This window comes from Mesoplodon densirostris, chromosome 20, assembly GCF_025265405.1.
Source record: "Mesoplodon densirostris isolate mMesDen1 chromosome 20, mMesDen1 primary haplotype, whole genome shotgun sequence".
Taxonomy (NCBI): domain Eukaryota; kingdom Metazoa; phylum Chordata; class Mammalia; order Artiodactyla; family Ziphiidae; genus Mesoplodon; species Mesoplodon densirostris.
In genome coordinates, this window is record NC_082680.1 from 17,558,047 (window position 1) to 17,572,395 (window position 14,349).

The 14,349-nt window shown below is 35.9% G+C and overlaps 1 protein-coding gene across 3 annotated transcripts in view; it reads right to left on the reverse strand.

Moving 5' to 3' along the window:
* Window positions 1–14,349, reverse strand: part of MICU3 (mitochondrial calcium uptake family member 3) — a 97,108-nt gene that overhangs the window by 6,931 nt on the left and 75,828 nt on the right. For all 3 annotated transcript variants that reach the window (XM_060085917.1, XM_060085916.1, XM_060085915.1), the window contains exons 10-11: window positions 9,012–9,112; window positions 8,344–8,515 (exon numbers count right to left, since the gene is read on the reverse strand). In XM_060085917.1, coding sequence (XP_059941900.1) covers window positions 8,344–8,515; window positions 9,012–9,112 — 273 coding nt within the window. The remainder of the gene's footprint in view (window positions 1–8,343; window positions 8,516–9,011; window positions 9,113–14,349) is intronic.

A 14,349-nucleotide genomic window follows, 5' to 3' on the forward strand; every position in this document is an offset into this window, starting at 1 on the left:
TTGATGTGAAGAGCTTGTTGCCAGGGAAACTGGCCACTGCTCTGGTTCTGTATCAGTTTGTGCTGGATCAGCTGTCCCAGCAACAATCTCTGTGTCAGGGTGACAGGTTAATGCTGGTAAAAGTGAAAAACAAGAGGATGGGATATTTTAAAACAAAGTGTAAACAAAAATGTCAATACTTTTAGGGAGCTTAAAATTAAAAGCAAATCAAAGAATGACAGAATACAGTGTTCTCCATCTGAACCTTTAGATTTTTCAAAATGGGGATCTCATGTTTGGAAAGACAGGGCAAATTCAAAACCATACAGTAATTGTTTTGTACAGATTAAACTCTTTGTGTTTGTAAATACAGAATTGTAAATTGAAAAACAGGGCATTCATTTTGATGGCAATTATTTAAAGCAATCCATTCTTAACAGAAGTGAGGGATAGACAGTCTGGGGAAGTGGCAGAGAGACAGGGGTATGGCCATTTCTTCTCCCTCCCCATTCTTATTCCCAGAATCACTTCTGTAATGAACCACTGGGACTTGAATGGAGTGTGTCCTAATCGTTAGAAGTGGAGTAAAAAGAAGTAGCTTACATTTTTAACAAAAATAAAGTGATGATAATATCTGAAGCCTTTAAAGTATCAAAACTACATATATACTGAGAGTCCAGAAATAACCCCAAATATCTGTGGTCAACTGATTTTCAGTAAGGGTGCCTTGTTCTCAAATTGTCATGATATGTGATTTGACCTGTCTGGTGATTCCCTGAAGGACCAGCACAGAGGCTGACTTTTGTTTCACCCTTTTCCCCTTGCACTAGAATGGCTTTACTGGTGACAGTGACATCTATTAAAACATTTAAAGACATACACACTCTATGCCAGCCTGGAGCAAGGGACGACAGAGGAGACTGGCAGACAGAATCCAAAAGCCTGGGAAGGAGAAGGCTGAAGAGAATGGTTACTGGGAGAATAGGGGCTCACAGGGCTGTTGCATATACTTGGGAAATTGGATATGCCCAGGAACTGACACATGCTTTAACAGACCTGAGAGGACCCTAGGTTACCACCTCTGGCAGATATGTGAGCTCTGTGAAAGCAGGAGGTGAAGGTAAATAAAGGGGCTTAGGTAGCCTGGCTTAGTGTTGAAGGAGTGCTCCAGCTCACAGCTTAACTGCAAAGACTGGGACAGTACTATATTTTTTTCTTCTTGGCTTCAGGCATTTAAGGAAATCTCTGTCAGTTCTCTGGCTAACCCCTAAGGTAAAGGAACAGAGTCTTAAGTGACTGCACACGACAAGGAATACAGTCTTTTCTGTTTGTTTAGTGACTTATCCAAGCTACTTTGCAAATGGACAACTGTAGGGGAGAATGTGATTTCCAGAGTTACCATATAATATTCAAAATGACTAGTTTTTAGCAAAAAATTACAGTGCATACAAAGAATCAGGAAAATATGGCCCATTCACAGGAAGAAAAAAAAAAAAAGAAACAACAGAAGCCATCCCTAAAGAAGCCAAGACATTGGACCAAAGAAAAAATGATTTTAAATTAATTGTTGTAAATATGCTTAAAGAGCTAAAGGAAACCATGGACAAAGAACTAAAGGGAATCAGGAAAACCATGTATGAACAAAATGAGAATATCAATAAAGAGACAGAAAGTGTAAAAGGAACCAAATAAAAATTCTGGAGCTTAAAAGTACAATAGCTGAATGAAAGCTGACTAGAGAAGTTCAACAATAGATTTGGGCAGACAGAGGAAAGAATCTACAAAATTAAAGAGAGGACAATTGAAATTATTCAGTCTGAGGCACAGAAAGAAACAAGAATGAAGAAAAGTGAACAGAGCCTAAGGGACCTGGGGACACTATCAAGTTCATATATACATTATGGGACTTCCAGAAGGAAAAGAGAGAAAGGAGTTGAAAGAATATTTAAAGAAATAATGGTTGAAAACACCAAATTTGAGGAAAGACAGGAGTCTACACATCTGAAAAGCTCAATGAAGTCCAAGTACAACAAACTCAAAAACGCCCACACCAAGACACATATTCAAAGTGTCAAAAGCCAAAGCCAAAGATACTTGAAAGCAGCAGAGGAGAAACAGCTCTTCACATAGAAGGGATCCCCAATAAGATTAGCAGCTGATTTCTCATCAGAACTCACAGAGGCAAGAAGTAAGTGGGATACTTCAAGTGCTGAAAGAAAAAACCTGTCAACCAAGAATTCTGTATGTGGCAAAAGTATCCTTCAAAAATGAAGAAATTAAGACATTCTCAGATAAACAAAAGCTAAGGGAATTCATTACTAGCAGACCTGTCCTACAAGAAATGCTAAAGGGAGCCCCTCAGGCTGAAAAGACAAGGAACTAGATAGCAACTCAAAGCTATATAAAGAAATAAAGAATTCTGGTTAAGGTAAAGGTAAAGGTGATTACATAGATAACACTTCATACTCACTAGGATGGCTATAATTTATATATATAGCAATTCCACTCTAGGTATATACCCAAAAGAACTGAAAACTGGTATTCAAACAAAAAAATACATGTACACACATATTCATAGCAGCATTATTCACAATACCCAAAGGGTGGGAAAAGCTCACATGGCTATGGGCAGATGACTGGATAAACAAATAGTGGTATATACTTACAATGGAACATTATTCAGCCATAACAAGGAATGAAGTACTGACAGATGCTACAATGTGGATGAACCTCAAAAACATTATGAAAGAAGGCAAACATAAAAAGTCACATATTGCCTGATTCTTTTTATATGAAATAGCCAGAATGGTTAAATCCACTGAGAGAAAAAGCAGACTGATGGTTACCAGAGGCTGGGGGGAAACACTTAATAGGTACAGGGTTTACTTCTGGCGTAATGAAAATGTTTTGGAAATAGACAGAGATAGTGGTTGTACAACATGTGTATATACTAAATGACACTGAATTGTTCAGCTTAAAATGGTTAATTTTATGTTACATGATTTTTACCTCGATAAAATTTGAAAAAATCAAAAGACTAGAATGAGGAAAAGATAAACTTGAAAAAGCCAAAAAAAATCATCAAGACAAATTATCATCCAAATTAAAACAACCATTTAGAAAACATGAGCTTAAGAGGACCTCAGGAATATAAACTATGTTTATTCTCAACACAAAATTCATACTCATATCATAAATTAATTGTGCTATTTAGATCAGTAACTGATCTAAATAGCAAATACATAATAACTTTTAGAAATATATAAACAACTTTGAAAGATTGAGGGAAGTGTACCATTGTGAAAAGAGCAGAAAATTCAAACTCTGAAATTTACTGGCTGAATGACCTAATAAGGTAAGTCTCTTAAATCTTTCTGAACATCAGTGTCCTCAAAGCTTAATAACGATAATTTTATTACTTTCTTGTTAATATTTACATTACGTGGTTATGATGAGAAGCCCTCTTCCCTTCCCTTCTACAGTCTCTATCTACATTCTCTCCTAGATAAGTTCACCTGGTCCCATGGTATTTAACATTTTTTAAGTCATTTATCTTATATGGCAATATATTCACCTGTTCAAAATTCAAAAGGCACAAAAGAATATACAACACAAAATCTCCCTTTCTCCCACCCTTGTCACCTAGCTATGTAGTTCCTTTCCTTGGAGGAACCAATGTTTTTAGTTCTGTGGGTCCTTCTAGAATTAGCATAGGCTATCTTTTTAAACAAATGGTAGTATACTATATACAATGTTCTAAGTTGTGTTCTTTTTCATTTACTGCATCTTGGAGATCATTCTATATTAGTACATAAAGAACTTTCTTAGTCTTTTTCCATCTGCACGTTTTCCCATTCTATAGTTACATCATAATTTATTTAACCAGCAACTTACTGCAAGAGGTAGTTTCTGGTATTTAACTAGTATGTTACTGAAAGAGGCAGGTAGTTTCCAATCTTTTGCTACAATGCTATAATAAATAGCTTTGTATATATCTACCATTTCATATGAGTGAATATATATGTAGATAAAAGTCACAAAAACAGAAAAGCTTTAAGTTCCACATCTTTAAATATTATCTATCAATTCATTTGACAGGGGTTCTAGGTGCTGCGGATATATGAGTGAATAAAAAAGATAAAGACACCAGCCTTCCTGGAGTTTATGTTCTAGTTAGGGGAGACAGACAACAAATAATAAGTAAATATCAATACGATTATTTATCCAGATAAACAATGAAAAATAAAAAGTAAATTATATGGTATGTTAGAAGACGATAATGCTATGGAAATAAAAACAGATTAAGGGAAGAAGGAATAGGGAATGCCAAGGGAAAGGGTTATAATTTATCTACTAGATTATTACTTACATAGTAAGTTACATATTATTTATATAATAGGTGAGTCTTTATATATTAGGTTGGAAGGGTAGGCCTCACTGAGAAATAACATAGTGAGCGACATACACAGCATATCTAAGAGAAGAGCATTCCGGGCAGAGAAAAGAACACACACAAAACCCCTGAGACAGCAGACTGCCTGGTATTTGAGAAACAGTAAAGTAGCCAGTGTGGCTGGAGCAGAGCGAGGGAGAACGGCAGGAAGTGAGGTCCGAGGTAATGAGGGAGCAGCCTGTGTAGGCCTTGGAGGCCACTGTAAGGAGAAAAATGGGGAGTTACTATGATAAGATCCGAATCATGGTATAAAGCACTTCCTTAAATGATGAATGGGGAGCGGATGGCAGGGAGGCAAAGCTGGAGGCAGAGAGGTGACTTAGGAGGCAACTGACCTGGGTGGTAGCACTGCAGGTGGCAAGGAGTGATCAAATTCTGACAGAAGCAGTGACAGGAGGATCTGTGATGGATTGTACGTAGAATGAGAAGAAGTCCAAAAATTTTGGCTAGAACGACTAGGAAGAATGGAGTTTCCATTAATTCAAGCAGGGAAGATGGCACATGGAGCAAGATTTTGGGGGGATGCTCAGGAGTTTAGTTTTGCAACTATTAAGCCTGAGATGCCTATTGGATACTATTGGAGATGCTGAGTAGGCAGTATGAAGTAAAAGACTGAAATTCAGGGGAGAAGTTTAAACTGGAGACACAATTTGGAAGTCTATACACCAAAAGTAGTCCTGATTGCACCCGTGAATGCTAGGGTCATATATCCAACTGCCTGCAGAATTTCTTCAAGTGGATACCTCATAGGAATCTCAAATTTAACTTGTCCAAAATAAAACCATTAATTCTTTCCTAATCCCAAGCTTGTAGTCCTGCTTAGCTCAGTAAACGGCAGCACTGTTTCACCATGTGGTTCAGGCCAAAACCTAGGAGTTCTTCATGATTCTTGTTCCATCATATTGCAGTCTAATCCAGCAACATGTTCTATCAGCTCTACTTTTCAAATGATCCAATATCTGACCACTCTTCCCTAGTTTCACCCTGGTCCAAACCATGCTCATCTCTTACCTATACTCCTATTAGAACAACATCCTAACTTGCTTTCTTCTTTCAAACCTGGGCCAACTGAAGTCTATTCTGTACACACCAGCCACGATGACCTTTTGAGACGTGAATCAGGTCATATCTGGCTCATGAGTTAGATCAGATTTGAGTGTCACAGTAGACAGCAAATACTCACTGAATAAATACTTGTTGAATGAACAAACAAGACACCTATGTTCTAAAACAAGATTGGCAAACTTTTTCTATAAAGGGTCAGAGAATAAATATTTTTATTTTTGCAGGTTATATGGTGCGTGTTGTAACTACTCAACTCTACTGTTATAGCACAAAAGGAGCCAGAGACAATCCATTAAAAGAATGAGCGTGGCTATGTTCCAATAAAACTTTATTTACAAAAATAGGAAGTAGGTAGTTTACTTACCACTGCTTTAAAGTTTAAATACTACAGTAGCTTACCATCACTCTTAGAATCACTATTAGAATAAAATCTAAACTCCTTATTTTGGCCTACACGGTGCTCTGAGACCTGACCCCTATCTATCTCTCCTCCATCTCCTACTATTTCCCCTTCACTGACTTTACCCTTTTGGCAATTTCTCAGATAAAGGAAGCTTTTTCTGTCCCCAGGCCCTTAGTATTTGCTGTTTCCTCCGCCTGGAATGTTCTTCATCCAGATCTTGGCACAGGTCATTCCTCACAGCCTTTCCTCAAAAGCTACCTGATTGTCTATCTTCTTTTCTAGTCCTCTTCATAATATTTATCATTATCTGAAAAGATATCATTTACTATTTTTCCTTTACTTGTTTATTGTATCTCTCCACTAAGATGTGTTTCCATGAGAGAAGGATTTTGCTTATCTTGTCACTTTATCCATGGTGGCTACAATAAGGCCTAGTAAACAGCAGATGTTTAATATCTGTTAGATAAATGAATGGAAATGAAAGTATTTTAGAAATGTAAAGTGCTATTCAAGTACTACTACTTGTTATTCTTTTGAGAGAAGAGGGTGGCAGGTGAAAAGATGGTAAATACCGAAGTAGGGTGTGTTAGGAATATCACTTGCTTAAGAGTCTTGGGTTTGAATCCTTGGGCAACTACCTTAAGTACCTGAGAGCCTTAGCTTCCTCTTTTCTAAAAGAAATTTATCAGTATCTGGAAGGTTGTTCTAATGATTGATGAGATAATGCAAAAAAAAAAAAATCAGTGAGAATCAATGCTGGTTCACTTGCCATATTTTCCTTTTCTTACTGTAATGATTTGTTACATTTAAGATACCTCTATCAATTAGAAGTTTTCAGAAGCTGAATTTAACTTAAAAGAAAATTTTTTATTTTTTGGCTGTGCCACACGGCTTGCATGACCTTAGTTCCCTGACCAGGGATCGAACTGGGGGCCGTGGCAGTGAAAGCACATAGTCCTAACCACTGGCCTGGCAGGGAATTCCCCTCCCCCAAACTTTTTATTTTGAAATAATTTTAAATGTAAAAAATCGGTGCAAAAACAGTACAAAGAGTTCCCTAAACACTTCACCCTGGAATTGATTTTTTTGAATTTCAGATTTTTATAAGTTTCCAGTGGATAAAAGAAAAAAAAGCATATTCTTCAAGGCCCTAAATAATACACTCGTAGCTTGACAAAATAGTACAATTTCTGATATTTATTTTTAGGGAAGTGTCTATGAATTGGAAAAAATTTACTTCAACATGTAAAACAGATAAAAGACCCCTAAGTAATTACATAAACTAAGTCAAATGCATCAAGTCCTTTTCTTCTCATTCCGTAGGGGACCTGCAGAATTGTTAGCACCGTCAGTGTATCCACTTTAAACGAAGTCAAACTGTTTGCAAGTTTTTCTTGGATAGATTAACTTGATCCTTCTACAAACACAAATAGAAGGCAATATATCCAAAACATCCCACGCTTGAAGGGGTACTTGTAACACCAGTTCTATTTGGTTGCAGTGATGCACTCAAATACCACTAGATAATGCAACTGCTCAGAATTGCTGACAAAACATTTGCTACTAAACAAATAGACAATCAGTTGTCCCAGGTTCTTAACCATTCATGCCATCCAAACTCTTTGAAAAACCTCACTTCAACTACCGATAAGATCACTCACTTGTCAATAGCCGTCTTCTAATGACCTTTTATTAAGGGTATTATAGAAATGAATAAAGTGTGACTGAAATGATGTCACTATAAACTGTTTTATATGAGGTGATGTTTACATAGTAGTCAAAGCTTACAGCTCAGAATTCTCTTGAAAAGTGATATCCATAATGTGAATAAAACAACTGCTAGTAACCTTAAAGGTTTTCAGCATGTCTAAGAAAAATATGGATATCTACCCAGAATTTTATTTTTTTATTTTTAAAAAAATTTATTATTTATTTATTTTTGGCTGTGTTGGGTCTTTGTTGCTGTGCATGGGCTTTCTCTAATTGTGGAGAGTGGGGGCTACTCTTCGTTGTGGTGCGCGGGGTCTTCTCACCGCGGTGGTTTCTCTTGTTGTGGAGCACGGGCTCTAGGCACGCAGGCTTCAGTAGTTGTGGCTCATGGGCTCTAGAGCACAGGCTCAGTAGTTGTGGCACATGGGCTCAGTTGCTACGCAGCATGTGGAATCCTCCCAGACCAGGGCTTGAACCCGTGTCCCCTGCATTGGCAGGCGGATTCTTAACCACTGTGCCACCAGGGAAGTCCCAACCCAGAATTTTAAATTAATCCATTTTAAAGTTTAGCCAGAGTGCTTAAGACACAGAGGAAAGAAGGATGGAATATATCCAAAGAATCTATTAATCCACAGAGGAGCAAAAGAACTAACAGAAGCACAATATATTTTACAGACCTATACAATTACAAGATAATAATATACGTAACAAAATAAAAATGGGGGTTAGATACCTTTTCTTCAGGTATACTATAACGCACATTTTCCAAAAATACTGATGTATTTTCCACATTTGTGTACCGTAAAAGAATATGAGCAAAATCTTCTTCACTGATAGTATTCATCCCATTAGAGTAGGAAAGGAATTCTATTTCTAGAACTTCTGTTTGGAGGTTATCCATGAATCTATGACAAAAATACATAAACAAAAAGATAAATGAAGAGTGATGGTAACAGATGGTACTTAGCCTCTCAGGACTTTGGCTTCTTCATCTGTAAAATGGGCATAACAAGAATATCTTGCAGGGTAGTGATGAGACTTAAAGGAGTTAATGTGCCCTGCCTTGTGTTTACTGCAGCAAACACTATATACATGCCTATTATTATTATTACTGCAGCTTACTGAGACTGAGGAATTGGTAATATTCCTTCTTCTGAATATATAGGAAATAATCAATCCAGATAGCTGGATATTTTTCATCATTCAGTGACTTCCTGTTACATTTATCAGTAGAACTACCGGAACACAAGCACTGACGGGAGTCGATATTTGTTACAGAGTATCTTTAGTTAAGATGAAAGCAGCAAAGAGGTGAGTGTCACTGCACTAAATGATTCCTAAAGACCTTCCTGACTTTAGCATGTTAACATTTTTCAATACAAATATAAAAATTAAGCTCACCTATAAAAATCTTCAAAGTTGAGCTCAGCTTTTCCTTTCTTTCCAAAAAAGTGTACAAGAAGGGTAGTATCTGTTACTAAGTTTGTAATGTCATCAGCACGCTTTAAAAAAAATCACAATTTAAAGGTTAGCTGCAATAAAACAGAATAGAGATATCCAATATCCCCCAAATAACACAAATACATTAACATTAGAATGAAAAGCAGAAGGATGTATTAATACATGCCATTATAGTCAAAAAGAAGTTCAAAATTTGAAAATAGAAATACATATGAAATTGATGTTTATCTTCAAAAAACTTAAAGTTATGATTATATTAAGAAGTCTTCAACCTCAAATTGTGCATATAGGGTATCTATAGTTTAAATGATCTAAAATAGTTAAAATCCTTTAGTGATCATCAAATATTTTATTTTTATTTACTTTGGATTTTCCCAATCAACCTGAAAAATTCATGCATTTAGGATGTCCAAAAGAGGTAAATTCCTCAGATTATTGAACATATAGGGCTGACAAAAGAATGGCTTCAGGCTTCACAAGATAGTTTCCTTGAACCATGATTCTTCCCTATTGTATTCTTATCCATGATACTTGAAATAGAAGATACTGTATTTTGAAATAGAAACTACAGTAATATTACCTTGGAATTTATATCATCTATAATTTTTTCCAAAGAAAAGTCTTACATTATTCTTTGAATGGATAAGAAATTAATTCCAGAGGATTTTCCCTTCCCCATTCAACTTGATAAACAAGTTCCAACAAATGTATTCTTAAAATAGCTTAATTATAGTCCTTATAAAATTTAATGGCCTGAGAAAATCTTCCCTCTTTAATGTAGCTTTATAGGTTTCCTTTTGCTTCCCTCCTTCCCATCCCATTCCCTTTCCTTCCTTCTTTCTCTTTCCTTCCTTCTTCACTTGGCCATTAACTCATACCTATCTTATAAACTCAGTTACAAAAATAATAAAATTCAAGTGATTATAACCTCTCCCCATGTATTATCCTGGGAAATGTAAGAAAAAGTAAGAGGTTAAATAATAAGTGTCATTTTCTATATTTAAAAAATAGCTGCAAATGTCCATCTAAAGGTACATATTTGAAACTATTACTTCTTGACCAGAATCATGATACCACTCCATAGAAAACATAAGAAATAGAAAATATATACTTCTCTTCAAAGCATCAGTCGTCTTCCATGTTCCCTGATATAGTCTCATCTTACCCATGTTCCAAACACTAAATCTGGTAATCTTTTGATTCCTGATAGCCCCCTTCCCAATCTTTCATGAAGATAGCCATTTTTATCCTCCATAACATTTGTTGGGTCTTTATTTCCCTTCTCCCTAGAGCAAATATTATTCTTCTCTTGTAACGACTAGAATGGAGTTATAGAAGACTACATCTTCTGATAGGCTTTTTCCCCTCCAACATGCCCTATTTTAATCCATGAAACTATTTTTCTGAAGTGATCTTTCTGCTACATGGATTACTCATGTCTCTGTTAAAGACTCTTTAAATCATGTAGGGTATCTTCTACTTTAAATTATCTAAAATTGTTGAGATTCTTTAGTAATCACCTATGTAGTCTATATTTGTAATTTAGTTTGGATTTTTCTAAATAATCTCTAGAATGTAACCTCCTAATAATTGATTTGGACGATCTGTACTACTTCTTATTTGAGTTTGCTGACAAGTTCCAAGTATTCTCAGGAGCTGGAATAACCGAGAAGTTCCCTGTAATATAACCAACACCTTTGACCTGATAGTGGTTTGATCTGATCACTTGGGGAAAAACGACACAGCCAGGAAGCCAGGTGTCACGTACTGTCTTTTAAATATACCTTCTTGAACAAGCTTATTATGAGTGTTGAGGAATATTAGTGGTGCCAGTCTTTCAAGGCCCCCTATGTGACAAATTAGTGTAATTTTTGAGTAGTGCTCAAAAGGCACTACTATTATACTTTCACCAGTAGCTTTAAATTGAGAAGGTAGACTGATGCAATGGAAGGAGGACAGGATTTAAAATCAGAAGACCTGAGTTCACTGACTTCTTTGATCGTCAGCTCCCTTATCTGTAAAATGGGAAAAACCCTATCTACAATAACCATTTTCAGGATAAGGTTAGAATATGAATGTAAATGAAAATATATACATGTTCTTATTGGTAGTCATAAGATGCTTTGGACAAAAGCATTAAGACCTTTGTGGGGGGAGAAGGTAGCTTGTTAATTATAGACATTCTTTTGTGATCGTGTATAATCAAACCTAATCAGTTTATTATCCAAGGAACAGCTTAATTTAGTAGGGGGAGGAAATATTTGAGAAGGCATGCCTAAATGGACCATGATAGTGGAGGCTCGAGCCAATCAGAGGTCAGCATGAAGAACTGGGGTGTCCATCTGGAAGCTACAGCGATGGAATGTGGAAGAGGGGCAAAGGGACTAAGAAGAGGAGCAGGGATAAGGTTTGAGAACAAGTTGCTACTTCACAAATGAGCAGTAGCGAGGTGAGCAAATAGGATGATGAACACAAGAGTGAGATTTCTGGTTTGAATTGTGACTTTTTTCCTCATTAGTTAGGTGACCTTGGGGAAGTTAATCTCACTGAGGATACAGTTATCCTCAGGAACAACCACAGCACTTACCCTAAAGGGCTGTTGTGAGGATTAGATAACTCATGTTAGTCAGCACTATGACTGGCATGTTGTAAATGTTCAATAAGTGTTAGCTATTATTATCTATTTCTGACAAATCAGTATATTCCAAGGAGTTGAAAAGGGACAAGACAGAAAATAATGTTGGAGCTTAATGCAAAAAATATTTTTACATGGTATACTCTTACTTCTTTTGTGTTATTGAAACTATACATATATGTTATATAGATCTTTAAAAAATGCCTTAAAATGAGAGGATACAGGAACACCAAAGTTAGAGAACCCTGATAACATAACTATGGAGTGTTTTCCTCCAGTGTTGTCATGTTCCTTACCTCGAGACATAATACACTGAAATGAGGTGGCTTTGTTTTATTCAGGTTTTAAATAATGACCTCATTCGGCCAGTTTTTCTCATGCCCATTGAGCAGAGCAAATCTTCATTTACAGTCTTTCATCATCGAAATCTTATTAGACTTAGGTTGCTCTTACCCAGATAATCCAGACCCACAGAGGCATAATCAACAGTTTGACATTAGAGAGAAAAATTAGAAAATGGAAATGGTGAAAACCTGTTCCCCCCATTCAGTGAAACAGAGTACTGCGGGGAGTCATTGAAAACTATACCAGTGTCCTGGGTATCCTAACAGTGTTATATAACTTAAATCACAGGAGAGTTGAGACAAAAATAGAGACTTTATCCCTTTGATTCTTGTGCTCATTGTTAAAATAAAATGAATTCAGGTGTTTTCATTAACAAAGCGAGAAAAAGCCACAGAAGAACCCCATGAGAGGCCATTGTCTAACTTTGTTTTGATTAAAAATTATTTTAAATGATTTCATCAAAAATGGAATAAACAATTTAAAAAACGTGCATAAAATAAAAATATATCAAGCTATTAAAGAGTTTTAAGAAATTCTTTCAATATATTTTTATTGATTACTATATGATAATAATCTTATCAAGCTCTACTCATGGGCTGGAGGAAATCGTCAAACTCTTGATGTGTTAGGACGGTTTTAAATAACCTACTGAAACTTATTAAGGGTTAGTAAAGTTTAAAGCAGATAAGAAAAAAATTTAAATTGCATCTGTAAAGCTCAAAACAGTTTTTGTAATTCTGGTACTCACAGACTGTATTCAATAGCTGCATGATAGACATATTGTACTATGAATTTATTATCTATTATTTTGGTTAGAAAGTGGTATCAGCTGTGGTATTCAAATGTTCATTATAACATGGTTTTACTACCACTGAAAAAAAATTTATGGTTAGAAATAGCTCTGGAATAAGAATATGAGAGGCTAATGTCAAATTTACCTACATTATGTAAAGAGAACTGCTTTATTTCAATATTTACATTTTAAATATAAGAGAAACAAAGAAATACAAATAGATTTCTAAGCTTTCTTTCTGAACTAATTCGAATCCTGAAGTACTGACAGTATAAACAATTCAACGTTTCACTGGCATCAGTAGTAACCTATAAGGAATTATAATGAGTTGTAATTTAACTACAGCTAATTCTTAATTATCTTCTCCAATGTGGGAGGGCAGTAACAGAGATGATCCCCCAATAATTATTTTACTTGGAAACACAATATAAGTTTTGTTTTCTTTTCTTCTTTTTCTTCATACTTCTCTCCATCAAATTTATTTTCACGATGTTTGAGTCAATTCATTAATTGATTTAGCAGCTTATGATTATAGTGTGGATTGATTACAGGTAATGGTGTGCTAGTGAACTGGCTCTCTGGGAAAATAAAAAAGCCTGATTTGTAGGGTTTGCCAATGTCTACGGTAGTAACACGCCTATCATGGTCAGTCTGAAGGTACCAACGGAATGGCATGGAATGCTGACTTGGGAAGAGATGTGCAGAACTAGCTCGGGGAAGCTGTAAAAGCCAGCTCCAGCACACATCAGACGGAGCAATAAACATCTTCAGAAGAACTTACGCAAATCTTATATAAGATCTTTGAGTATATGTAAGAGCTGACTGGTCTTCTGATATTACCAAGATTTAAATTAAATTTCACATATAATAAGCAGGTTGTGCCTGTGAGAACTTCTAGCAGAGTTCAATGGGACTGAAGATCAGGTGGAGGCTGAGAGGTGGACAGCCTATGGTGGGAAGAGACAGCCGGACACGACTGCTAATTTGAAGCCGGGCACAGCAGGCTTGCAGGGACTTCAAGGACTAGTGGCCCCCATTGCGCTTACTTTTAGGCACTGACTACTATATGCCTACATAAATGATCACAGAATTAAGCACTTCTAAAATATGTGTAAATGGACTATCTACTAGCACTTTATGCCTAAAAATAGCTAAAATTTAAAAGGTAATTTTTAAAGATTAATAATTGCTGGTCATAATTACATCATATTTATATATCACAGACAGACTATATATAGGGCAGAATGCTTTGTTTATTTGTTTTAGGACTTTAAAGTTGTGCACAAGTGACAAAATTAACATTTACAAGTGTTTGCCCTGCTCTGGAGGTGTCCACTGAATAACACTGTATATGTGGGTAACAGAATTCATTCCAGTTTACTTCTCTAGATATTTTTAAGTATAACTTTTAAAAGTCAAACTTTAGAAAAAGAAACGAGAAGCCAACTTTCAAGAGAAAAAGATAATGAAAAAATACATCTCTTGGTATTTACTGAAAAGTCCTT